Source organism: Ovis canadensis, chromosome 23, assembly GCF_042477335.2.
Source record: "Ovis canadensis isolate MfBH-ARS-UI-01 breed Bighorn chromosome 23, ARS-UI_OviCan_v2, whole genome shotgun sequence".
Lineage (NCBI taxonomy): Eukaryota > Metazoa > Chordata > Mammalia > Artiodactyla > Bovidae > Ovis > Ovis canadensis.
The window spans coordinates 48,174,686-48,200,244 of record NC_091267.1 but is presented as its reverse complement, the minus strand read 5'-3'; the positions used below and the strand labels follow the sequence as shown (position 1 = coordinate 48,200,244).

The window sequence follows — 25,559 nt, the reverse complement described above, 5'->3', positions numbered from 1 at the left end:
AAAGTGCTATATTGTAATTCTTAGCAAACTACTTTATAAAATAGTAATATTGTTTACCATCTCAGTAATGTTTCTTCTGCAATGTAGTTTAATAACCGCAGAGAATTTTCCTTTATGGATTACCTTAGTTTATACATAAATAGTCTCATATTTTCAACATCAGTTATGTTAAATTTTTATTCACTACAAAAAATTTAGTATCATTGGGTGTACCTTTTTAAAATTTTGAAGGTGGGGTCAAAATCTTCTAAAGCATTTAAAACATTTTGCAGGTACCTTCTGTGTAGAGATTGTATCAATTTATGTTTCCCTCTCAACAGTATCCATCTGACTGGCTTTCTTGACACCATCTTCACATACATGGATGTGTTATTTGTAATATGTGCTGATTCAGGAAGATAAAGTTGGTATCTCTTGTACTTCCTTTTTAAAGTTATGAAATTATAATAGACACTTCTCCAAAAAAGATGTACAGATGGTTAATAAACACATGAAAAGATGGTCAATATAGCTCATTATTAGAGAAATTCAAATCAAAACCACAATGAGGTGGTATCTTACGCTGGTCAGAATGGCCACCATCAGAAAGTCTACAAACAGTAAATGCTGGAGAGGGTGTGGAGAAAAGGAACCCTTTTACACTGTTGGTGGGAATGCAAACTGGTTTAGCCACTATGGAGAACAGTGTGGAGATTCCTTAAAAAACTGAAAATAGCACTGCCATACGACCCAGAAATCCCAATGCTGGGCATAGACACTGAGGAAACCAAAATTGAGAGACACCTGTACCCAATGTACATTGCTGCACTGTTTACAGTATCTAGGACATGGAAGCAACCTAGATGTCCGTTGGCAGATGAATGGATAAGGAAGTTGTGGCACATACACGCTATGGACTGTTACTCAGCTGTAAAAAGGAATGCATGGGGCTGAGTCAGTTGAGTGGATGAAATGAGCCTCTATTATACAAAGTGAAGTAAGTCAAAGAAACACCAATACAATACATTCATGCATATATATGGAATTTATAAAGATGGTAATGATGACCCTATATGCAAGGCAGCAAAAGAGACACTGATATAAAGAACAGACTTCTGGACTATGTGGGAGAAGGCACAATCATCATATGTGGGATGATCTGAGAGAATAGCAAGTTCGATGCAAGAAGCAGGGCACTCAAAGCCGGTCTGCTGAGACAACCCAGAGGGATTGGGTTGGGGAGGGAGGTGGGAGGGTGGTTCAGGATGGGGGACACATGTACACCCGTGGCTTATTCATAATCGGTGTATAGCAAAAATCACCACAATATTGTAAAGTAATTATCTACCAATTAAATGATTTAAAAAACCAAAAAACTAAATAATTCAAAAGTGTACAAACAGCAAACGAATGTGGAAGTGCCCATCTGTTGTGCCTCGACCCACTGTGTGCAGTTGGGAGGAGTGGCTTGGTTTTCTCCGTTTGTACACTTTCTGTCCGGGTGTGCTCACATGGGTATGTGTGTGACTTCTACATTTTGTGTCATGCTTAGACTTAAGATTATAAAAGATGCTGTTCAACTATTTTTTCTAGCACTTTTATGATTTCCTTTTTTCATATTTAGCTCATTATCCTTATTTTTGCTACACTGTACTGCAGAGAACTATAATTTAGCAAAGATTGTATCTTATTTTTAACTTGCTTTGTTTTAGTTGCATTGGTTGCATAACAGATATCCCAAAACTTTGTGTTGTGGAAAATACTTCTATGCTCGAGGCTTAGTGGGGAATGGCTTGCCTCTGTTCCGCCAGTGTCTGGGGCTTTAGTGAGAAGAGTCAACAGTGGAGGGGCTGGCCCAGCCAGGCTTCCTTGGGCATGTCTTTCCACCTCTCTGTGGCTTCTCCGAATGGTGTCTCTGTGGCAGCTTCAGGTAGCCAGACTTACTATGAGAGAGCTCCCAAGGCATGGCGGGCTGGGGGTGGTGGGCGGCATGAATCTTGAAAGGGGGAGAGAGGCACATGGACAGACAAATGGCACAGAAATCCTACAGTGTCACTTTCGCCACCTTCTGTTAACCAAGGCAAATGTCCCCTCTGGTTCAGGGGGGAGGGGAACAGATCTGCCTGTTGATGGTCACTTGTCATTCATTGTCCTGTTGTCAGAGGAGCACTTAGGGTGGATATAGTCGGTGAGATTTTTTTTAGAAAATAATCTGCCACACCCTTCCTCCATTTTAAGTATACACTCAGTTTTCCAGGAATGTAACTGATATAAAATCTTAAATAAAGCAGGTGTATATCTGTATTTCAGTATTAAAATGGATGAGTTAAAATGGATGAGTCACAAAAATCATATTGTGATTTTTGCCATTTCTTATTAAAAAGTGCCGATTTTTATGAAAATTCACTTTAGTAGCCTTGCATCAGATATGACAGTTCAAAGTCTTTGTCTGTTGATAAGTTTTAGAATTTACCTTAAAATCTTAATGTGAGCCAGGATAATTTCTTTCTTAACTCTGTAGACTTTTGCTATTTGTGTTGGGAGATAATAATTACAAGAATATTTACAGAATTATGTTTTCAAAATGAACACTTTAAGGAAAGGTTATATATTGGTTTAAATAAAAATATAGCAGATTCTTAGTAACCCTTGTGATTAGCCAGATTATGGATTCCTTGCTACTTAGGAAAAAAAAAAAACCAAACACAAAAAAACCCTCCTCATATGATTGAAAAATACCAAACAAATCCTTTTCTCTGTACTCATTTATACACCCCAAAAGGAAGAATAGATGTAAATTGCATTTGGCTTTCTGATTTATATTCTAAAAACACTAAAGCATGCAGTACCAGTGAATGCTGGTAGCTCTGAGTTGTGCAGCCATAAATTTGGTTTTTAATTTTAGTTTACAGTCTGTTAAGCTGGAGTCTAATCTCCTTTGGGCCTGTGGCAGATGATCACTTCCATGATTGAAGCAGTCAGAATTAATTAGCCTTAGGCTAGAATGGGAAGGGCCGGATGAGCTACCCTTGAGTAATGGCAGGTGTGCCCTCTGTTGCTATCGTGGAGTGAACACAATGAAAGGAACCCAGGGGATAGGTACAGCTCAGGGAAGCTGTAAGCTTTGGGGAAAAACCAGAGATAAAATAGTAATTAGTGAATGGAGAGGGTGGGTAATTTGCTAAAGTGAAGGTCATCCACACAGGAATTAATTGATTATTCTCCATATGTAGTCTCTGGGAAATTGAGAAATTTGTTCTTTAATTTTTGTATAAAGTATTGCGGTATTTGCCAAGGATATATGACAGCTTTGATCACTAAGTTAGAATTGGTTGACTAGTGCATTTAATATATCTCTGTTAAGGTTAAGTGCAGTCTAATTCCTTGTGTTTGCCTTTTTGCTCTGATGCCTTTCTAAGTGTGTGTACCTCTGTTACACCACTTCAGCTTCACAGTCTCTCTCTCCATATTGTCCTGGTCTGCTTGGGCTGCCACAGCAATCTACCACAGACTGGGGGGTTTGTAAACAGCAGGAATTGATTTCTCAGAGACTGGGTAGGCCGAGTTCAGAGTGGTGGTGGCCAGTTCGGTTCCCTAGTGAGGGCTCATTCCTTCCAGTGTTCATTTCTCCCCACCCCATCACTCCCTCCTTTTTACGTCTTAACCATCTCAGCTTAGGCACTTAATTTAGAATCTGGTTACCATCCTTATAGAGATTTTGAACTTGGATATAGACGTGAGTTGAATAGGGTTTTTCTCTTTTCCGGAAGTAGCAGTAGTGCGTTAGTTCTTGTTTAGTTACAGCAGTGCTACTTTTATATTATAGTTCTTGCATATTCTGCACATTCTCATTTTATTCTTAGAACACACCTTTCCTTTAAAGATCATATCACTTCCTCCAAAGGGAATGAGGTTCTGAGAACTAATAGGACTCACTTTTTATTTAAGTATTGGAAAATTTTCTACATTTATACAGAACAGAAAGTATAATGAACCCGTGTTAACTGTTACCCAACTTCAAATGAGCAGTCTTGTTTCATCTCAACTCAATGTACTTCCCGTCCCTCTCCACTGTGTATTTTGAAATAAATACTGTAGTTTTACATGTAAATATTTTAGTTAAAATGACTTTTGTCGGCACAGAAAGCTATTGACAGAGCCAGAATTTGATGTAGGAGGGTGTCAGCTTCGGGCGTGACCGCACAGCATGTTGTGAAGTAGTCACACTGATGTTCACAGGCCGCACACCGAACAAGCGATCTTAATGTAACAGAACAGTAAAGGGGCATTCTTCCCACGTCTTATTACCGTACAGTGCCAGTTTCTTCACTAATTTGTAGTGGTATTTTTTGTGGAGATGGTTTTCTTTTTCTAGCATTTATTACTTCTTTTTCCTTAAGAAAAAAACAACAACAAACTCAGCTATGTTATTTCCCATTAAACGGGGAAGCAAAAAGTTGTCAATACCTAGGGATAAAAGCTTAAGTTAATTGACAGTTTGTTTCTGATATTATGAGAAACTGTCTTCTTCTTTGGAATTTTTACCTGGAGAATAGGTTCGTGTTCCTCAAAAAGTGTTTTGCATGTTTGAAGTCTGAAACATCTCCTTGATGATAAAGGATTCTTCTCTCTCTGCATTGAACCTAAGTTTCAGGTTTGGATGAGAGCAAGGAAAGTGCTACTGAGAAGTGTTCTTACTAAGGAAAAAAGAAGGAATAGAAAAGGTTTAGTCTGTAATTTGTACTCTTTAGAATATTTGCTGTCTGTTATCTTGAAACTATATGGTTCATTTGAAATATTGTTTCTTGCTTTATTGAGCTATTTTGTAAAATGCTGTGTTCCTATTTTTTCCCTCAGGGAATACTGTTCAAATAAACCATACTTGAAATTAATGTCAGCATGTGTCTCTGTTTTAACAGGCATCAAGCACGATGGAACCATGTGTGATACCTGCCGCCAGCAGCCGATCATTGGCATTCGGTGGAAGTGTGCAGAGTGTACAAATTATGACTTGTGCACCGTTTGTTATCATGGAGATAAACATCATTTAAGGCATCGCTTTTATAGAATTACCACACCAGGGAGTGAGCGGTATGGGAATCAATTTTTTTTTTTTTCCAATTGCAATTCTTTGTATCTGTTACATTTTTTGGTACCATTCAACCTTAAAAATAGGATTAGGAAATAGCTTCTGACAGCTGGTTTAGTAGGAAATAGCAGATACGAGGCTAAATGACGACCAGGGCTACCACATCACAAGAAGAGAACCAGTACAGATGGAGCTATGTGTGTTTCTCCAGGATAATCGGGGCTGTTTGTTCTCGTATAGAGACGTGGCCCTGCTCAGTGTTCAGATGTGCAAGGGTGGCCCAAGGAAGGCTGATGGTTTTTTCCGTATGCATTCTATCCTGTGAACACTAGGGCACAGTTATGGAATCAAGAGACATTTATTCAGACTATAGAGCTTTAAGACTGTACTTGGGTAAATCTGAAGGTAAATAGGGCATGATATTCTTAAAGCAGTTTACAGGTTAAGGGATTGTTTGATCAGCAGTAATTATCATGTGATGTTTCAGACTGTATATAGAGATACATAAAAAGTGTTTTAGGTGCAAAGAGAGGAGTGTTGAGTGTGAGTGGGTGCAGAGTTTTCGCTGATGGCGTATTCTCAGGGAGCTATGACTAATGCAGAGAAACAAGAGTCAAGTTGGTGAAGGGAAGCAACAGAAGTAATAGAAAGATGGATTTTTGTGTCATACTGTCCTGGTTCAAATCCTGGCCCTACCATTTGTTGAGTCATTTTCTACAAATTATTTAGTTTTGTCTTTTGCTTACAGTTTTTCAAGTTGGAGTATAGTAAAGACATTCTGAAAATGAATAGAATAGTGAGATGAAAGTAGAATTTAAAAATCCCAGTTCTTTTTGATTTTTTAGGAATGAGAAGGCTGTAGGAAAATAAGGGATGGAAGGCTTTGGAGAGCCATGCTTGTCTGGGTAGCTGCATGTGGAATCTTTTTCAAAGTCCGTAGGCTTTTGTAGGTATACACTGCTTTAGAGACAGTTTGGTGTAGGTCAGATACAGGCCACAGGTGTATTTTGCTTGACTTGGCTCTCAATTTTTGAACAATTGCTTACCTTGTAAAACCTGTGAAAGGTGAGTTTCTGTGAAAGGTGATTTCACAGAAAAATCATATTTATGAATTCTAACTCCCCCTCCCTCCCAGGCTGTCACCACAGGGCCTGCATTTGTTCCTGGCAGCAGTTGGCTGAAGCCCAGGAGCATCTGCCCCCTTTAGACAAAGCGTCCTCTGGCGCTCACCAAAGTCCCTACCACTCCTTATTGTCTTCCTCTGCCCAAGGTCAAGTGCCATTTGTCATTGCTGTGGTGCTGTCTCTCTTAGGCCTTCGTTTGTAGTGTGTGCTTGGCAGTTGTAGGGTTTTGTATAGGCCATCTCTAAAGTAGTGAAGGCTTGTAGTGATACTCTGCAGTGGTTAGACTGGATTCATGTGTTGATTCCATTCCAGGTTAACTTTTGTGACCTTGGGCAAGTTATTAATGCTTACCTCTTTGGGACTTTTTGTAAAATGAATAATGTAATAAATAGTACCTTTATCTTAAGGTGGGTAACAGAGTTTATATCTCTCTAAGTGTTTTTATGTATAGGAAAAGCTAAGTGAATATAACCTGTTGTTATTATTCCAACTACTAGTGTCTTCATCAGCATAACTTAGGGAATGTGGAAAGTATTCCTATTACTTGCTGTTATGGTGTTAACCAGAGCAAAGAAAAATATTTTGAAAATAACGTTTTATATGGTCTTTATTTTAAAAAATAAATTGCCATCCATTACCAATTTTATTTTTGTATAAAATTGAAAGTAGAATCTTCTTTTAGGGTTCTGCTAGAGTCTCGTAGAAAATCGAAGAAGATCACTGCCCGAGGGATCTTTGCAGGTGCCAGAGTGGTGCGAGGAGTGGACTGGCAGTGGGAAGATCAGGACGGGGGGAATGGACGCAGGGGAAAGGTAAAGGGTGTTTCTGAACCGTCATGTTATTCTCAAATACTGTATATTCAGTAGATGTTAAAACTATTATAATTGAATTTTGTGGCCCATTTTCTTTAAGGCCAATAGCAGTTTCTTAAACTTTCATTTTTCCTTCCCCTGGGAAGAAAAACAATTGTTCCCTCTCTGCTGTACACGTTGGTGTTCAGTGAGAAGATTGGTGGGTAGGTTTTTCTTTTCCATCTTCAGGCTTCACATTGCCGTTTTGCTGTCCAGAATGCCTTTCTGAACGTCCTCTTTGGGCCAGTCCTCCTCAAGCAGTATCTCATGCTCTTGGCTTTCTTGTTATTAACATTTCATGTGAATTTACTTGCTTTATGTTCCATTCCCTCACAGATGCGTTTCTGAGGGATCATAGGCAGAGTGGTCTGGGGGTCAATTACAGCATTTACTCTGAAGGGAATTTTGTAGTCTCTTTAATGGGGTGGGATAACCAGAGATGTCAGGGTAAGTGGGTTGTTGGTTTTGCTTATTTTGGATCTCATGTTGCTTTTGCTGATGACGCAGTCGTTGATTCAGTCAATAAATCCTGAACGTGTGTTCTGGCTATTTTGCTCAGTGTACTGAATGTGTTTTCACATCCTGAATGTGTGTTCTGGGTGTTTTGCTCGGTGTACTGAATATATTTTCAAATCCTGAATGTGTGTTCTGGGTGTTTTGCTCGGTGTACTGAATATATATTCAAGTCCTGAATGTGTGTTCTGGGTGTTTTGCCCGGTGTACTGAATGTATATTCAAGTCTTGAATGTGTGTTCTTGGTGTTTTGCTTGGTGTACTGAAATTAATAGCATTTCCCTTTGAGACTTCAGCATCAGTCCCTGTTCCACTGTTACCTTCTGTAAAATATTGTTCTTAGCATTAAGGAATGATGACTTTAAAGTCTGTGTCATCTGAGGAATTCTTCCTAGGGACTTGAAGGCCTCTTGTACTACTTGGTGCTATATAGATTTTTTTTGAATTTAAGATTTTTAAACATTTGTCAAATAGGATGTTTTCCAAATTCAGAGTATTGCTGTGTTGATTTCATTTTTAAGTGATAAGGTCTAATGTTTAATGTTTGGAAGTCAGACAAATATTTCAGTCTTTCATCTTTTAAGTACTTTTATTTTTATTAAGGAAGCAATGCTTTTTAAGAAAAACTTTATTTACTGACCACGTAGGTGCAGGACTGCAAGGAGATCCAACCAGTCCATCCTAAAAGAGATGAGTCCTGGGTGTTCTTTGGAAGGACTGATGCTAAAGCTGAAACTCCAATACTTTGGTCACCTCATGCGAGGAGTTGACTCATTGGAAAAGACTCTGATGCTGGGAGGGATTGGGGGCAGGAGGAGAAGGGGACGACCGAGGATGAGATGGCTGGATGGCATCACTGACTCGATGGACGTGAGTTTGAGTGAACTCCGGGAGTTGGTGATAGACAGGGAGGCCTGGTGTGCTGCGATTCATGGGGTCACAAAGAGTCAGACACGACTGAGCGACTGAACTGAACTGAACTAGGTACAGGATTCTGTTCCAGGCTTGAAGGTTGTAGGAATAAACAGAAAAGACAAGGCTCTTACTCTTCGAGACCTGTGTTCTCATTAGAGGAGATGGAGAACCAGAAATTCAAATCTAAGTTCTGTGACCAGGAGCGTTAGGGTCACCTGACAGCTTGTTAGAGGCTTGCTAGGTAATAGGTCACCTTCCTCCTGGACTTTCTAAATTAGAATCTTCATGTTAATAAGATACCTAACTCACTCAGGTGCACATTAAAGTTTGAGAAGCACGTTTCTTTCTTCTTCTTTTTTTTTTTTTTTGTATTGGGGTAGAGCCAGTTAACAATGTTGTGAAAGTTTCAGGTGGATGGCAAAGGGACTCAGCCATATATGTACATGTATCCATTCTCCCCCAAATTCTCTTCCCATCCAGGCTACCACATGACATTGAGCAGAGTTCCCTGTGCTATGCTTACAGCAGGTCCCTGTTGGTTATCTGTTTGAAATACAGCAGAGTGTACATGTCCATCCCAAACTCCCTAACTATCCCTCATCTGCCTTCCCCACCCCCACCCTGGGCAACCATAAGGAGAAGCAAAACTGGACCACAGACTAGTGTGAGTTTGGGGAAGACACCATCTCTGGCTGAGTGGAGTGCTTTGGCGGCATGCTTGGCAAGCCAGTGGCAGAGCAGAGGTATCCCTTGGGGGGTGGGCACAGGGACAGCCTTGTCCTAGTGCAGAGGGTCTTGGTGAGTGGAACTCAGGCTGGGTGTAACCCTCTGCTTTCCTCTTTGGCAAGGCCCTTTGTTCAGTAAACAGCTTCTGCAATCATTTACAGCAATCCTGTGTCACCTGGGGTGTATAAAACATATGTTGAAGCTTGAAGAATAGTAGTGAAATTTTAAAAAGTAAATTTTATTCCTATTCTGTGGATTAAAAAAGAGTGTTATGAATACCTTTAAAAGCCTTCTGTTTACTGTTTCCCAGCCGCAAGCCCTGCAAGGTAACTAATTTTGCCTGTCATTATTCCCTTGTTTGTCTTTATTATTGTATGACTTAGTGCTCTGTATTACAACATTTAGGATTTAAGTTTCTGAGAAACCAGGTAGCAAGCGGAAATCTAGCCTTTGTAAAGACAGAGCAGAATTGTGCTTTTAGACGAAAGCTTCTAGGGAGAAGATAAACTGAATTCAATCTCTGGATAACGGCATCCCTGGGAGCTCATAGGAGTCTTTCTGGGGTAGTCAGTAGACATGGTCATAACTAGGTCCTGGAAAACACGGGGCTCAGCACAGTCAGGACACCAGGAAGGGCAGAAGTATGGACCACGTGCTGTACACTGGACAGGAATATAGTCAGAGGGCATGTGTTGTTTGCTTCCAAGCGTACCATGATACATCTCAAAGTTTTAGGAATAAGGCAAAACAGAATATTCTGTGGAGTGGGATGAGAAACCTCGGCTGGTTTAGGTGGCAGGGAATGGGGGGATGCAGGCGAGAGTGGGAACCTCATCATTACATAGTCCAATAAGCCAAGTTCAGTTGAGAATTTGGGTCCGGCTCACTCAGGCAGTGTATCCTTAGGTCGATAAAGCGATATGATGGCAGTGGACATCTTGGTAATGAAAGCCTTCAGCATGTCTGGCCTGTGAGTCACGTGGCTGCAGTCCGATTGCCCTTGACACCTGGTACCCAGCAGGCATCTTGGCAGCCTCCTCTGATGGATGCCTTTGTCTCTTTCCTGGCTGGATCTTGTGTTTTCTGTATCCCATTACATCATCTTCTTTAGTTACTCTTCCTTTTGATGGAGTACACATCCTAGTAATGTTTTTTGAAAGAGTGCCCGAGAAGTAAATTTTTTAATACTTTCATTCTAAGAAGTGTTTTAGCTTTATATTCTTCCTCACACTTAATTATGTGGTCAGAGGGTTAAAAAAACTTTTTCATCACCTTTTCAAAAGCAGTTGCTGCTAAAGCCTGAAGCCATGTAAATGGCACTTCTCAGGATTTGTTATATTGACACTTCTTAGGTGGAATGCAGAGTAGCAGTTTTGAAGCTTTGAGTAATCAGTATTACATTTTCGGTTTGTTGATTTAATACTTGTTACGTTTTAGGAACAAAAAGAGAAATAAATGAAACCATCTTGCACATAAGACTCTGAGTGAGGGAACTTACTGTAATAGGAAGTCTTCAGGGTAACATTATTTAAGCACGTGTTTGAAATGCAATATAATTTTTGTCTGACTCTTTCTGACCGTGAGTGTGAATGAATAAAGTTTTTAATTCCCCCTTTTCCTTCATGGCTGGCTTCTCTCTCCCTGTCCTCTGGTGTAACCCACACGAACCTAGTGTAACCCACATGAAGGTGGTAGTATATTCTTATCTTTTTTTCCTTGAGGTTCAAGATTCCCCTTTCTCATTACTATGTGTTCTCAACTGTATGGTTAGTTTGATCCATATTAAGGGATAGATACCAAATTGGGCTGATCTTGTATTAATACTGACCCCATCTATGGCCTATCACATACCTGCATGTACCATGGTTTTTTGCATGGTGACAACAGTGTTAACACAAAAATAAGCAGGTCAAGTGCAGGCTTTGACAGACATGATGTAAAGATAGCATTGAAATGTGTCAGTTCAGTTCAGCTCAGTTGCTCAGTCGTGTCCGACTCTTTGTGACCGAATGGTCTTAACTATCTGTGTTAGTATTTCAAGACTGTTTTAATTTTACAAATGCTTTAAATATATGTTAATTGCCTCATACACATACACTAGATATATTTCCTTCCCTTTAAAAAACTTTATTATGGAGAATTTCAAACCTACACCAGAATGGAAAGCATAATATAACAAATCCCTGTGCACCCAACATCCAACTTCAGAATTTATCAGTGTTTTAAAAACTGCCGTTTATTTGTTGAAGAAACCAAGTTCTTTGTATTTTTCTGATTGATTCTTATGTGCTCTTCTAACCGTTGTATTTCTTATAAACTTGTTGTTAGATGTAGAGAAATGAGTAGATTCAGGTTCAAGTTTATTTTGGCAAGAGTACCTCATTACTGGTGTGTGTACTTAGATCACACATAAAGAAGGCATGTAAAGTCTTGATTATCCTATTAGTGGTGTTAAGATTAATCAGTGCAGATATTGTTAGTTTGATCTTTACAGAATTTCTCAGCGACCTTCTACCTAATGGTTTAGTAGCCATTCCACACATATTTATTAATCAGAATTGAAAGTAAGAAATTAATGTAGTTATTTTCTTATGCTTTCCACTTTATTTCCTCCTCGATAAACTGAATCACATTAACAAGTGAAGTGATTTCATTTAGTGATTCACAGTTTGAGTAATGAACTTGCTTATGTTCCAAGTAATTTGAAATTTAGGATGAATTCGATTTAAACAAAATTTGTTTTTTAAAAGTTGATCAAATGCTTTTTTGTCCCTCTCATAAAAGCACAGGCTTATTTAATCTAGCACTGCATTTTTAAAAATAAATGAAATAGAATCTGACTGTATTATAATCAAAAGCTATTTTTCTTTCCTACAAATTGCATGTTTCACTTTAGAATGTTAGAAACTCTTGCTTTTGAAGATTATGCAGTGGTTAGTTGTGAGAATCATAAAACACAGCATGGCAGCGATGGACTCCGAAGTCAGGGTGGTAGTTACCTCTATTAAGAGGCAGGAGGGTGGGGTTGATGAGAGGCATGCAGGGGACTTTAAAAGTACTGGTAATTTTCTTTTTCTTAGTCTAATGTTCATTTCATTTTTTAATTATTTTTTAAAGTTTGTGTTAGATTTTTATAACATAATTTATTTTAAAATTAGAAAGAATAGACTGACTTACTAATGCTTTGAAATATTATTCAAGTATTTAATCAAGTCCTAAGCATAAAAACATTTTATCTCACAGAAGCACTGTAAAATATGTGGCTTGCAAAATTGTTGCTTTAGCACAGGGTGAAGAGGAAGTGGTCATTATGTATCTTATTTGAAATAGTAGTATGTTTTTAAGGGCATACCTTAAAAATTACGTTTAGTATCAGCCTGGCATTCTGAGAAACTGAAATGAAGGGTGGTTGGTAAGTGTCAAGATGGAAAAGAGTCATGAGTTGCACATGTACAGTCTCCCAGTCTGGGGGGTAGACTGCTTCACTTGAAAATCCCCAAGTTCAGTGCTCACTGTGTGTCATTTTTGTGTAGTTGATTCTTGGCCCTAAATCAATAGCAACTCCAGTTTTTTTTTTTTTTTTTTAATATTAACTGCTCTAATGAATCTGTCTGGTCTGGTGGCATGTGGGGCCTGGAGGTAGTGTCTGGATTTCCATTGTAGTCGGGGATTTTAGCTTGGATGGCCTGCTTTTCAGGGCAGCTGGGGGGCACTGCTGGCGGAACCAGATCTCTCAAGCCTTCTTTAAACATGGCCTTTGAGCCTGTGCTCATCCGCGTTCAGCTGATCAGAGAGCTGGGTTATCTTGAATTGTTCTGGGTATTTGGTCAAAGATTTTACATTTTGTATCAAAAAACAGGTTTAAAAGAATACACTGCTGTTAGAAGGAACCCTTTAAGAGTAAAGATTTTAAATTTTGAATTGAGTTATGTATTTGCTGATAATCCATCACTGTAATCACTAAGTGTCTCAATATAAAATTTCTGCAGTAGTTCACCCCACTCCAGTACTCTTGCCTGGAAAATCCCATGGACGGAGGAGCCTGGTAGGCTGCAGTCCATGGGGTCGCTGAGCATCAGACACGACTGAGTGACTTCACTTTCACTTTTCACTTTCATGCATTGGAGAAGGAAATGGCAACCCACTGCAGTGTTCTTGCCTGGAGAATCCCGGGGACGGGGGAGCCTGGTGGGCTGCCGTCTGTGGGGTTGCACAGTCAGACACGACTGAAGTGACTTAGCAGCAGCAGCAGCAGTAGTTTTAGGGACTTCCCTGACCTCTATGAAGAGGCAGGAGGGTGGGGTTGATGAGAGGCATAATAAAATGTAAAAAAATATTTCTAATTCAGTTATATGTTAGAAGTGACATATATTTGGCAAGTAAGTGTTTTTCATGATCCTGTTAGACAGGATTGTAACTGAAGTAATTTTAAAGATTTAAATATAATTAAAAGAATCAGCCTCTCCTCTCTTCTTAAAGATTTTTTATCCCTCAAAAATTTCCTGTAGGTAACAGAGATCCAAGACTGGAGTGCATCAAGCCCACATAGCGCAGCCTACGTTCTCTGGGATAATGGTGCTAAGAACCTGTACAGAGTTGGCTTTGAGGGCATGGTAAGTGTAAGAACCATAAAAGATGAAAATATTGGATGGGTGAAAGAAAGGAAATTAAAAATAGCCCTTAATGTAATCTTTCTTTTGTTGTTGTGTCATGTCCTTTTATCATAATACAGCCATCTGAATCATGAGTATGAGTAGGAAGGAACATCTGTAAAGTGAGAATTTAGTATAATAGGTGTTAACATTATTTTTAAGGCGTTTTTTCCCTGTATTTTTAAAGTGTACTGTTGACAATTGAAAATGACTGACCTAGAAACATTACTCAAGTGCTTAAGGAGTAGTATTTATATATTGGTTGAGTCTCATTCTTTTTGGTGGTGGAGTGGCACTCCTGGTATGGCCATGCCATTGTTTATGAGATCGCTGTTGATGGGTGTCTGGGTTGGCTTTTTGTTTCTGTTTTCCATTGTTGCAAGCCCTGTTTCAGTGACATACATCTTGTGCATATGTCTTTGTGCATTTATGGGTATATTTTCTTAAGATAGATTCCTAGAAGTGGAATTGCTAAGTTAAAGTATCACATTAAAACAGTTTGACCCATGACTCTTTGGCTAGGATTGAACTAAATGTGAACTCCAGTGGCAAAGGAGGCTGTAACTAACAGAGAGTTGGATTGTGTGTGTGTGTGTGTGTGTGTGTGTGTGTGTGTGTAAAGGAGCTCATTTTCTTAATACAGTAAGTATATATTGATCACTTTATACATATATATATGTGTGTATGTATCTATATGGTACTGTTAGGCACTTTTAGGTAATCTAGTTCTGAATTTTCATAGTCACCCTCAAAGTTTCTCATCTAACTTCACATTTTCTGTACTTTTCATTATACCACAACTGCTTCCCCATTCACATAAATACTTAATAATTTCTTATTTAAGCTAAGTGGGAAGGAACTTAAGTTAACTAAGTTATGGTAAAATAAGGACTAAAAGTGATATAAATAGGAAATTATCTGGACACAGACTCAAAAGACTGGATTTGGTACTTTCCTTTTCTGCCTTCTGACTAGTTTTGGATAATTTCCTTTATAAAATGAGTCAATGCCTACCTTGTATATCTCATAATATTGATTAGAAAGATCAAATGAGTTGACCTCTTTTTGGTAAAAGAATCTTTTAAATGGAATGTATGATGTACTTTTTAAATACAAGATTTTTGTTTTAGTTCTCATTTTCCAACGTGTTTTTGAAAATATTTCAGTGGTAAAGATCCAGACATTTTAATTTGAACTACAAAAGAAAGCTTTAAGTATGACATAGCTGAAGATCAAGTTTATAGTTGTTGATGGGTGTTTATGAAAGCAGTGTTTAGTATGATTATTAACCCAGAGCTACTTCTGCTGAGGATAATGTTCTGAATGAACATTTTTGCCTATTTTAGGTATTGAGCTATACTTGAAGCTTTCAAGCGTGATTTTTTTGGTTTCTTCCCTTCTTTGTAGTCTGATCTGAAGTGTGTCCAGGATGCCAAAGGAGGTTCTTTCTACAGAGATCATTGTCCTGTGCTAGGTGAGTTAGCAGACGAGAAAATTTCTAAATAATGGGTCAGAGTTCATAGAATCAGAAAAGCGTTTCAACTGGGCTTTAAGAAAATTAGTTATCATTAAAGATTTTTAAAGGCATGCTCTTGGTTGTGTTTGGTTTTAAAAGTATTTGTTCTTTTTTAATGATTTATTTAGTGTCTGAAAGAGTTGTCATGTCTTACTAAATTGATGCATCATTTATAGGGCATACCAATACTGTATAAAACTTTTTTGTTTTAATCATGAGCTTGTTGGAAAATGTGTTGTATTACCATACTTATACATACTTATACTGCTGACAATAAGAGCTAACAATTTAATATTTATAAATTCCTTAGAATTTAATTCCTTTGAAAATATAACAGCTCCAAAATTAAGATAATATGATAAATATAATGTATGATTGAAATAAAGAACAGGAAAACCAAAACTACTTTCATTCTATAGATTCTTCATTGTTGCTACAATGACCATTTGCCACATTGTTCCGATTAAGCCTTTAGGGTCTTCTGATTTAGCTGTGTCGGTGGGAACTCGCTGTGTTCCTCTTTTCAAATAATTTGTTTTCCCTTATTGCCCCAAAGTGCTGTTTTCTTGCAGCATACCTTAATTTTTTAGAAAAAAGGAGAATATGGAAGAAAATCTTATGGTTTTGATGAGAGATGAGATCATCTCTCTTGCATTCAGAAACATTCTTCTTTTGTATTTGGGCTTTACAAGAAAAGTGTAGAATCAACATACACATTTAGGATCCCTCAGCAGAGTGTTTGATGATCATGCATCCTTTGCTCCAGAAGTAGCTTTGAAAATAATCTTGGAAATGGGCTTTTAAAATGTATAAAAATGCTCTTGAGGCAAAAATCACAAAAACCATTTGGTAAATGATAATAGTAAGCACTTCAGAGAAAACAAAATTCCAGGAGTCTCTTTCATATTCTTTAGTTAGCTATCCTGACTCTTCAACAAGTCATCCAGGCAGAAAGGTGAATATTACCAGTGCCCAGAGCTTTGTGTTCTGATAGTCAGTGTCTTGTCATCTATAGATTCTGCTCCTCTTCAGTCATTGTTATAAATCATTACTTTATTTCTGCTTTTGAGTCTGTTTGTTTTGTTTTCTTTTTTTTTTAAGGCTGTATAATTCTAGATTTTTATACTCACATTTTATTCTCAAAACATTTTAAGATTAGATAGTAACTGAAACTCAACTGTCTGGGGCTTTTTTTAAATCTTAAAACAGTGCAGTTGCCTGTTGTTGCTGAGATTTCCCTTGTCCTTGGTCACCTCCCTCTGCAATTACAGGTGAGCAGAATGGCAACAGGAACCCTGGTGGGCTGCAGATTGGTGACCTGGTCAACATAGATCTTGACCTTGAAATTGTACAGTCTTTGCAGCATGGTCATGGCGGATGGACTGATGGCATGTTTGAGACCTTGACTACAACTGGAACAGTTTGTGGCATTGATGAAGATCATGACATTGTAGTACAGTATCCAAGCGGCAATAGGTTGGTTGTATTTCTTAATTTTCAGTAATGGCAAGTGAAATTTGTCTACAGAGGAACTCTGAGCCTACAAAAAGCAAATAATATGACATCACAAAGACTTCTTACAGCTAACTCTTCAGTAGTAGAAGAAAATCCAGAATACCTTGGTAAAGTAGAAGGAAGCAAGTAAGAACTCTGTGTGTGTGTGTGTGTGTGTGTGTGTGTGTGTGTGTGTGAATATTCTGTGTACTTTTTTCTCCCTTTAGTGAGCAGAATACATTGTATCAGTATTGGGTCCAAGTGTAGCTAAAAAGTTGTCTGTTCCTGGTGGGCTGTCTCAGTCTACCCTGAATAAACAGGGTAATAACAGTGAACTCCTCTGGTCCCTGTCTTGTGTTGGCTCACGGTGACACAGCTCTCCCTTGCCACACACTCATCGGTATCAGCAACATAGCGCTGTGTGCATTTATTCATTTCTGTAACCTTCCTTACACACCATCCTTCCATACACACACCATCCTTCCATGCTCCTTGTCTTCCTCTTCTTTGGATAACTCCTCTGCCTCCTGTAAATACTGAATATATGCCTGCCTCCTCTCTCCAGCTACCCTCCCTGGTACATGCATACAATATTTGTCTGTTTAAACCTCCTGTTATCCACTAAAATGGTTATTTATTTGATCTCTAGGTTTCAAATTTCTTGGAGACTGGGCCTGTGCCTTTTATTTGTTTATCCCTAGGGGCCAAAATGTATCCAGTTTACTAATATTTTTATAGTATTTTAGAGAAAAAATAATAGTTAATTTTGTCAAATCTTTATTACTGCCATGTACTTAAACTAACTCTCTGAATTTCTTTAAGGGAGGGTTTATTTATAGAATAAGAAAAATAAACATTAAATTGCTAACTGAAGTATAGAATTAGCTCTAATTGTGTTCAGATCTGGAGAATATACGTGATCATATCAGGAGATGCACAAAAAACATTTGACAAAATCCAATATCCTTCATGGTAAAAATACTAAATAACCTAAGAAGAGAAGGGCCTGATAAAGGGCATCTCTGAAATCCTACAGTGAACAGCGTCCTCAGTGGTAAAAGACTGAGTGCTTTCTCCTTTAAGATCAGGAACAAAACCAGAATGTCTTCTGTCCCTGCTTTTATTCCATCTTGTCCTAGAGGGTCAAGCTGTGGCAGTTAGGCAAGAAAAAGAAATAAGAGGGAGAAGAAGGAGAATGGAAGAAGTTAAGCCATCTCTGTTCACATGTGATATGATCTCGTGCATAGAAAAATCTAAGGAATCAACAAAAAAAACTGTTAGAAGTAATAAATGAATTCAGCATAGTCATGGGATATAATATTAATATAGAAAATAATATAAAAAGTGTATTTCTCTACACTACAACAAACAACCTGAAAATGAAAATAAGAAAACAATTCTGTTTATAATAGCATCAAATAATAAAATACTTAATAATAAATTTAGCCCAGTAAGTACAAGATGTGTACACTGACGACTATAAAACATTATTAAAGAAATTAAAGATGACCTAAAGCAATGGAAAGATGTTTCATGTTTATGGATCAGAAGATCTAATATTGTTTAGATGGTGCATTAGTTTCTTAGAATTGCCATAACAAATTACCACAGAGTGGCTTAAAACAGCAGAAGTTTCTTCTTTGACAATCCTGGAGGCTAAAAGTCAAGGTGTTGGCAAGACTGATTCCTTCTGGAGACTCTGAGGAGAATCTGTCCTGGGCCTCTTTCCTGGCTTCTGATGGTTGCTGTCATCCTTGGCGTTCCTTGGCTGGTCAGTGCATCACTTGTTTCTCTACCTCTGTCTTCACTTGGCCTTGTCCCCTGGGAGTCTGTCTGTCCCTGTGTCTTCACATGACCAGCTTCTTCTTCTTTTTTGGGATGAGGCACAAATTTTATTTTTAAATTCATTCAAATCTCTGGTTAGTCAAGTTCAGTATCAGAGATTGTCTGATTCTGAGAGCCACATAAACTGTCCTCTGGCCCACTATTTTCTTTTCATCAAGCCAACACTTGTAGCTTAGCCGTCCATGAGGAAAGAACCCTAAGGAGGCGTAGAAAAAAGTTAATTGAGCTCATGGAAATTATAAAATCTTTCACATAGAAAATTATGAAAAGATGGTTGTATATGACCTTTTAAGGACACTAGTCATTGGATTTAGGGCAAAGGATTTAAAGACATTTTTAAACAGAAGATATTAATGTTGCTCAGTTGTATCTGACTTTTGCAACCCCATGGACTGAAGCCCACCAGGCTTCTCTGTCCATGGGATTTTCCAGGTAAGAATATGGGAGTGGGTTGTTATTTCCTTCTCCAGGAGATTTTCCCAACCCAGGGATTGAACCCTGGGCTCCTGGCAGGCAGATTGATTACCATCTGAGCTACCAGGGAAGCATCTCACAGAAGGTACAGAAATGGTCAATAAATGCATTGCATTAGTCTGTTAGGGCTCCCTTAACAAAATATCACAGACTGGTGGCTTAAACAACAGATGTTTATTTATTTATTCTTTTTTGTTTACTGTTCTGGAGGCCAGAAGTCCACGATCAGGGTGCCATGAGGGTAGGTTTCTGGTGAGACCTCCTCTGGGCTTGGAGAGGATTGGTTTCTCATTGTCCTCACATGGCACCTCGCCTTTATAACATCATTTAACCTTATTTTTCTCCCTAAAGGCCCTGTCTCCAAATACAGTTACATAGAAGCCATAGAGCTTTACCATGTGAAATTTGGAGGGACACAGTTCATTCTGTATCACCCTTGAAGAGATGCAGGACATTATTAGTTACTGAGGAAATTCAGTTCACAACCACAATGAGATACCCCTTCACATGCTAGAATGGCTAGAATAGAAAGGTAGGATAATTACAAGTGTTGTTGAGGGTATAGAGAAATTGGAACCAAGCCCTCCTACATTAACAATAAGTAGATGAAGTGGTCTAAATGCTTTGGGAAACAGTAGTTTCTCAAAATGTTAAATACAGAGTTAACATATGACCTAATATGTCCACTTCCAGGTTTATATCCAAGAAAATTACAATGTGCCCACACCAAAATCTGTACGTGGATGTTTGTAGAAGTGTTATTCATAACAGCCAACATGTGAAAATAAGCCAAATGTGTATTGACTCCTGAATGGATAAGCAAGTTGTGGTATATCCACCCAATGGAACATTTTATTTGGTTATAAAAAGGGATGGAGTACTGACATATGCTGCAACATAGATAAATCTTAAAAAAATGTGTTGAGTGAAAGGAGCCTGTCACAAAAGGTTACATACTATCTGATTTATTTATAGAAAATGTCTAGAATAAGGAAATCCATAGAAACAGAAAGTATGTTACTGGTTGTTAGAGGCTGGGAAGAGAGAGTTGATTTCACAGTGACTACTGATTGTTAGGGGGGTATCTTTTTGTGATGATGAAAATGAAATTATTATAGTGGTGGTTGGTTATACAACTGAATATACTAAAGCCACTGATTTATACACGTTAAATGAGTAAATTGTATGTGAATTACATCTCAATAAAGAAGGGGATAAAATCTTAATTTAAGTTCAGAATAGCATGTATTAACACATATTGTCTTAAATGGCCTCTTATTTGCAAATGGTAAATTAACACAGATTAGGATTATTACTTGCAGAATTCTTCCTTGGCCAAATTCTCTTGGGTACTAGTGTTATGAGTAACATAACATTTGACTTTTAGAAAAAAAAATTTTTTATTCTTTATTTAAGAATAGTTTATTAAGTACTTATCCTGTATTAGGGCCCGTGATTAGTGTTAGAATTATAGAGACAGTTAAGACATGATCCTCTACTTTGAAGAAGTTTCCCTTTAAATTTGGATAGATAAAGTCAGAAATAGCTGCACTGAAATGTTTTAAGTAGTTGTGAGAAGTGAATTTTCAGGCTGTTCTCAAGCTACAATAGAAGAGTGATCATTTCGCTGGGCTCTCTGTTAAAACCATCACTCAGCATATTGATAGAAGATCTGCATTCCATATACAGTGGAATATTAACCGTGGTGTCTAGTGGGGTACAGAATGGTGATCCAGGTGTGTTTGTGTGCAATGGAACTTTCACTTTACATGTTTCTGAAATGTTTTAATCTTTAACAATGAGTGTGTACTACTTTTATAACAATTTTTAAAGCATGCAAGCAATAATAAATCTAGACAAAATGGTGTCATACTAGTATGGTGAGATTATGGATAACTCTTCTCTCAAATTTGTGTAATAAATTCTAAAAAGAAATACAGATCATTCAGAATGTAATCGTAAAGGATTGCTTTACACTTTGGATGTGTTATAATGCTTTTCTCCCTCCAGTGGTTAACTGTGAATGTTGTGCTGAAGTAAGTAAACTTACCAATTTTGAATTTTGGCTTTGCTTTTTAGGTGGACCTTCAACCCTGCTGTACTCACTAAAGCAAACATTGTCCGAAGTGGGGATGCTGCGCAGGGCGCAGAGGGAGGCACCTCTCAGTTTCAAGTGGGTGATCTGGTGCAAGTTTGTTATGATCTGGAGAGAATTAAACTTCTACAGAGAGGACATGGAGAATGGGCAGAAGCTATGCTCCCAGTAAGTGTATATAAAGTCCTTTGGGAGTTGGAACTATAGCTTGCTTACATAGTTTTGAAAAGCTTTGATGACTTTAATTTTAGAAACTAGAAATTAGCTTAATCCTTTGAGAATTGTACTGTCCACTGGCAGCTTAGCATCTGTATGCCTTTTATTTTCTAAATATACTTCAGTTAGAGTAACTTTGTTGTTGTTTAGTTTTTTTTTTATTTATTATTTTTATTGAAGGATGATTGCTTCGTAGAATTTTGTTGTTTTCTGTCAAACCTCAACATGAATTGGGCAAAAGTATACATATATCTCCTCCCTTTTGAACCTTCCCTGCCATCTCCCTCCCCATCCCACCCCTCTAGATTGATACAAAGCCCCTGTTTGAGTTTCCTGAGCCATACAGCAAATTCCTGTTGGCTATCCATTTTACATATGGTAATGTAAGTTTCCATGTTACTCTTTCCACACATCTCACCCTCTCCTACGTCCATAAGTCCATTCTCTGTGTCTGTTTAGTTGCTAGGTTGTATCCAACTCTTTGTGACCCCATGGACTGTAGCCCACCAGGCTCCTCTGTGGGATTCTCCAGGCAAAAATATGGGTAGCCTTTCCCTTCTCCAGAGGATCTTCCCTGACCCAGGGATTGGATTTGGGTCTCCTGCATTGGCAGATGTATTCTTTACTGCTAAACCACTAGGGAAGCCCTTAGATTAGCCTGGGACGATCCATAAAGGGCTATAGTTAATATATGATAGATAAATCTAATTTGATAGAGCCTTTAGTGGAGAATGTAATGTTAAGGTGAGACAAAGAGGCTTCCTGATCCTTCACCCCAGAATGACAGTGACTTTCATACTTCTGACTTGAAATTAGGCTTGATTCCAAAAAGGATTTAAACATAGATGTAAGCTTTGAGCCCTTGTTGGTTTAAGTTTTTTTTTTAGAAATCAGATGTTCTTTTTTTAGGCTAGATCAGTGATAGTTTGGACTATTTGAGTTACAAGTTTCCTAGAGGTCTCTTAAAAGGTTACTTTTTTGAATAAGATTGTCATGATTATTTTTATATTCTTGTGGAAGTGTAATAGTTTTATTAAAATATTTTTTAAAGATATAGAGTTTGTGGCTAGTAAATAACCCATTTGAATATGATTATCCTTAAAAATTTTTTTAATTAGGAATCAAGTAAAATGAATACTTCAAAACATGTGAAAACTGATGATTGATTTCTATAGTGTAGACTTGGAAACATGAATCTAATCTTGTTTTTAAGACTTTAGGTAAAGTTGGCCGAGTACAGCAGATTTATTCAGACAGTGATTTAAAGGTGGAAGTATGTGGAACATCTTGGACGTATAATCCAGCGGCGGTTTCCAAGGTGGCGTCCGCAGGATCAGCCATTAGCAATGCGTCTGGTGGTATGTTCTGTTTCGTGTTTCTTTAAAAGCAATGTGGTTTTCGTTAGAGCCTTTCCTCATTCCCCAGTTCTGGTACACAGGTAATGTTGTATGTGATCTTGATTTCTCTCAGATCACATTACCTCACTTGCATATTAACTACCTTTTCAGTTCAGTTCAGTCGCTTAGTTGTGTCCGACTCTTTGCCACCCCCATGAATCGCAGCACGCCAGGCCACCCTGTCCATCACTAACTCCCGAAGTTTACCCAAACTCATGTGCATCAAGTCGGTGATGCCATCCAGCCATCTCATCCTCTGTCGTCCCCTTCTCCTCCTGCCCCCAATCCCTCCCAGCATCAGGGTCTTTTCCAGTGAGTCAGCTCTTCTCATGAGGTGGCCAAAGTATTGGAGTTTCAACATCAGTCCTTCCAATGAACACCCAGGACTGATTTCCTTTAGGATGGACTGGTTGGATCTCCTTGCAGTCCAAGGAACTTGCAAGAGGCTTCTCCAACACCACGATTCAAAAGCATCAATTCCTTGGTGCTCAGCTTTCTTCACAGTCCAACTCTCAAATCCATACATGGCCCCTGAATAAACATTTTAAACTTGTGCTAAATCTCTCTCTCTCTCTTTTTTTTTTAATATGACGAACCACCTTTGCACTGGCTGAGGTATATATACCATGTGAAAATTCCATAAAGATGTTCTTTTTCTCGGATAGATCAAGGGCTTTTCCATGTCAAAGAGGAGATACCTGAAATTCAACACGCTACTCCTTAGTCAGAACATTTGTTTTCTGCCACAGAAACATCACTTTCTTTGACTGCCTTATATATTTTTTTAATTTCCAATATTATTGCTAGCAGATGGCTTTCTTTCCGGACATTTTTATGTATCAGCCATACCTTTTCTCTTGTCATTTTATGAGAGGTATTGTACAGGCCACAGTGGGTAGAGAGAGCTGTGCTGAGATGTGAGTATGCTGGATGCTTGGGTAGACTCAGACCCTTTTCTTCTCATGATCCAGCTGTATATCCACACTCAGTTCATTAAACTGGTTACAACTTACTGTATGAATATAGCTGACATCCAGAAGAGAAGATGGAGCCATAACTGTGCACAGTAAGAAAGTAAAGGAAGACATTGGCTGACCTCCAGCTTTATTTTGTACTGCCTTGTACTTCCTCTTAATTGTGTCTCATCTTTCCTGCTGTAATTTGCTAATGTGTTTGAGGTTAAATCAGGTGGTGTTTATTTTAACCTTGTGGTTAGATAGCATCACAGTAGGCTGATTTTTATCAGGCTGGCCCCAAATTTCATCCATAACATCTTACAGAAAAACCCAAATGAACTTTTTGGCCAACACATTACGTATTGGAAGAGTGAAAAATTGTTAATATCCTTTTCTCAAATAATGTGGATTTGGTGTTGGGCCTCACTTTGTGGCCTCTTCCTTTCCAATAAGTAGATCCTAGAGGTAAGGAGAACTGGTAGATTCTCTACTGATCAGTGCTGCTATTTGGAGAAAAAAAAAAACAACTTTATGAAAGGGTTTATATGAGCACATATCTGGTTCTTTCTTGTTTTAGTCAGAACCAGTCAGTTGGCACCTTTGAAGTATTTTATTTTAATAGTTTCAACTGAAAATTGGTTTGTCCCTAAAATATTTCCCCAGAGGCTATAGAGATTATATTGCTTTTGTATCATAATCATTGATTTGTTGCATTGAGGTCTGAGAGCAGTAAGATATGCTCAAGACCTGAAAGGCAATTTGTATCATTATGATGCTCCTGTGGTAGTGTGTTCATTTATAATATCTTTGGTGTGACTCCAAAATCTTGAATTGTAGTTTGTGTGTAACTCTCTTTTTCTGAAATTTTAACTTGAAATACATGAATTGGAGTAAACCGGGAATAATGGTGGGCTCAGAATTAAAGCAGTTTTCTATGGTAGTAGTTGTAGCTTGCAAGGGTAGTATCTGTAGCTTAGTACCAAAGTAATATTAATGATAGACATAATAAAACAGGAAAAGTGTGTATTATAGGCATGTGGGTAATGCTTGTCTGTTAGTAGTTAAGATTTGAGATCCTCCTATATTAGCAGCTTTATTTGATGCTTTACAGAAAGACTCTCCCAACTTTTGAAGAAATTATTTGAAACCCAAGAATCTGGTGACCTCAATGAAGAATTAGTTAAGGCTGCTGCCAATGGAGATGTTGCTAAAGTGGAAGATTTGCTAAAAAGACCAGATGTGGATGTGAGCATTTTAAAATTTATTTTGAAGCATACGCAAAAATAGAATAGTTAAAATGAACCTTTTACTCAGCAGCTATTGAGACATTGCCACATGTGCTTCACCTGTCCTTCTCCCTGGTTTTTCCAAGGTGTTTTAAAGATGACGCCGGGCATTATTTCTTCATTGTGCATTTCTAGAAGATACTGACATTTTCTTGTTTTAGTACTGACTTTTGAATTTTATGATGTCAAAATTTACTTTTAGGTTTTTAAGTAGTTAGTGTCCTTTGGGGAAATTCAGTGAAATTTTCTCATGTAAATGTTACAATGTTTTAACAATATATTTTAGTAAATTTTATAAGCAATTGTCCATCCTTCTTTTCAAAACATTTAACCTAAGCTTTCCCCCCTCTCCTCCTCGTGAAAGTTGACTGTTTTCATGGTTCATAATGCAGTTGAATTAGGAATCATGCATTTTGTAAATCTTAATAGTT

The 25,559-nt window shown here is 38.0% G+C and overlaps 1 protein-coding gene across 1 annotated transcript in view; it reads left to right on the top strand.

The window, feature by feature from the left end:
- Positions 1–25,559, top strand: part of MIB1 (MIB E3 ubiquitin protein ligase 1) — a 104,469-nt gene that overhangs the window by 20,187 nt on the left and 58,723 nt on the right. Inside the window, exons 2-9 of the mRNA XM_069568901.1 lie at positions 4,899–5,070; positions 6,875–7,004; positions 13,706–13,810; positions 15,257–15,323; positions 16,637–16,841; positions 21,258–21,441; positions 22,703–22,847; positions 24,954–25,087. Coding sequence (XP_069425002.1) covers positions 4,899–5,070; positions 6,875–7,004; positions 13,706–13,810; positions 15,257–15,323; positions 16,637–16,841; positions 21,258–21,441; positions 22,703–22,847; positions 24,954–25,087 — 1,142 coding nt within the window. The remainder of the gene's footprint in view (positions 1–4,898; positions 5,071–6,874; positions 7,005–13,705; positions 13,811–15,256; positions 15,324–16,636; positions 16,842–21,257; positions 21,442–22,702; positions 22,848–24,953; positions 25,088–25,559) is intronic.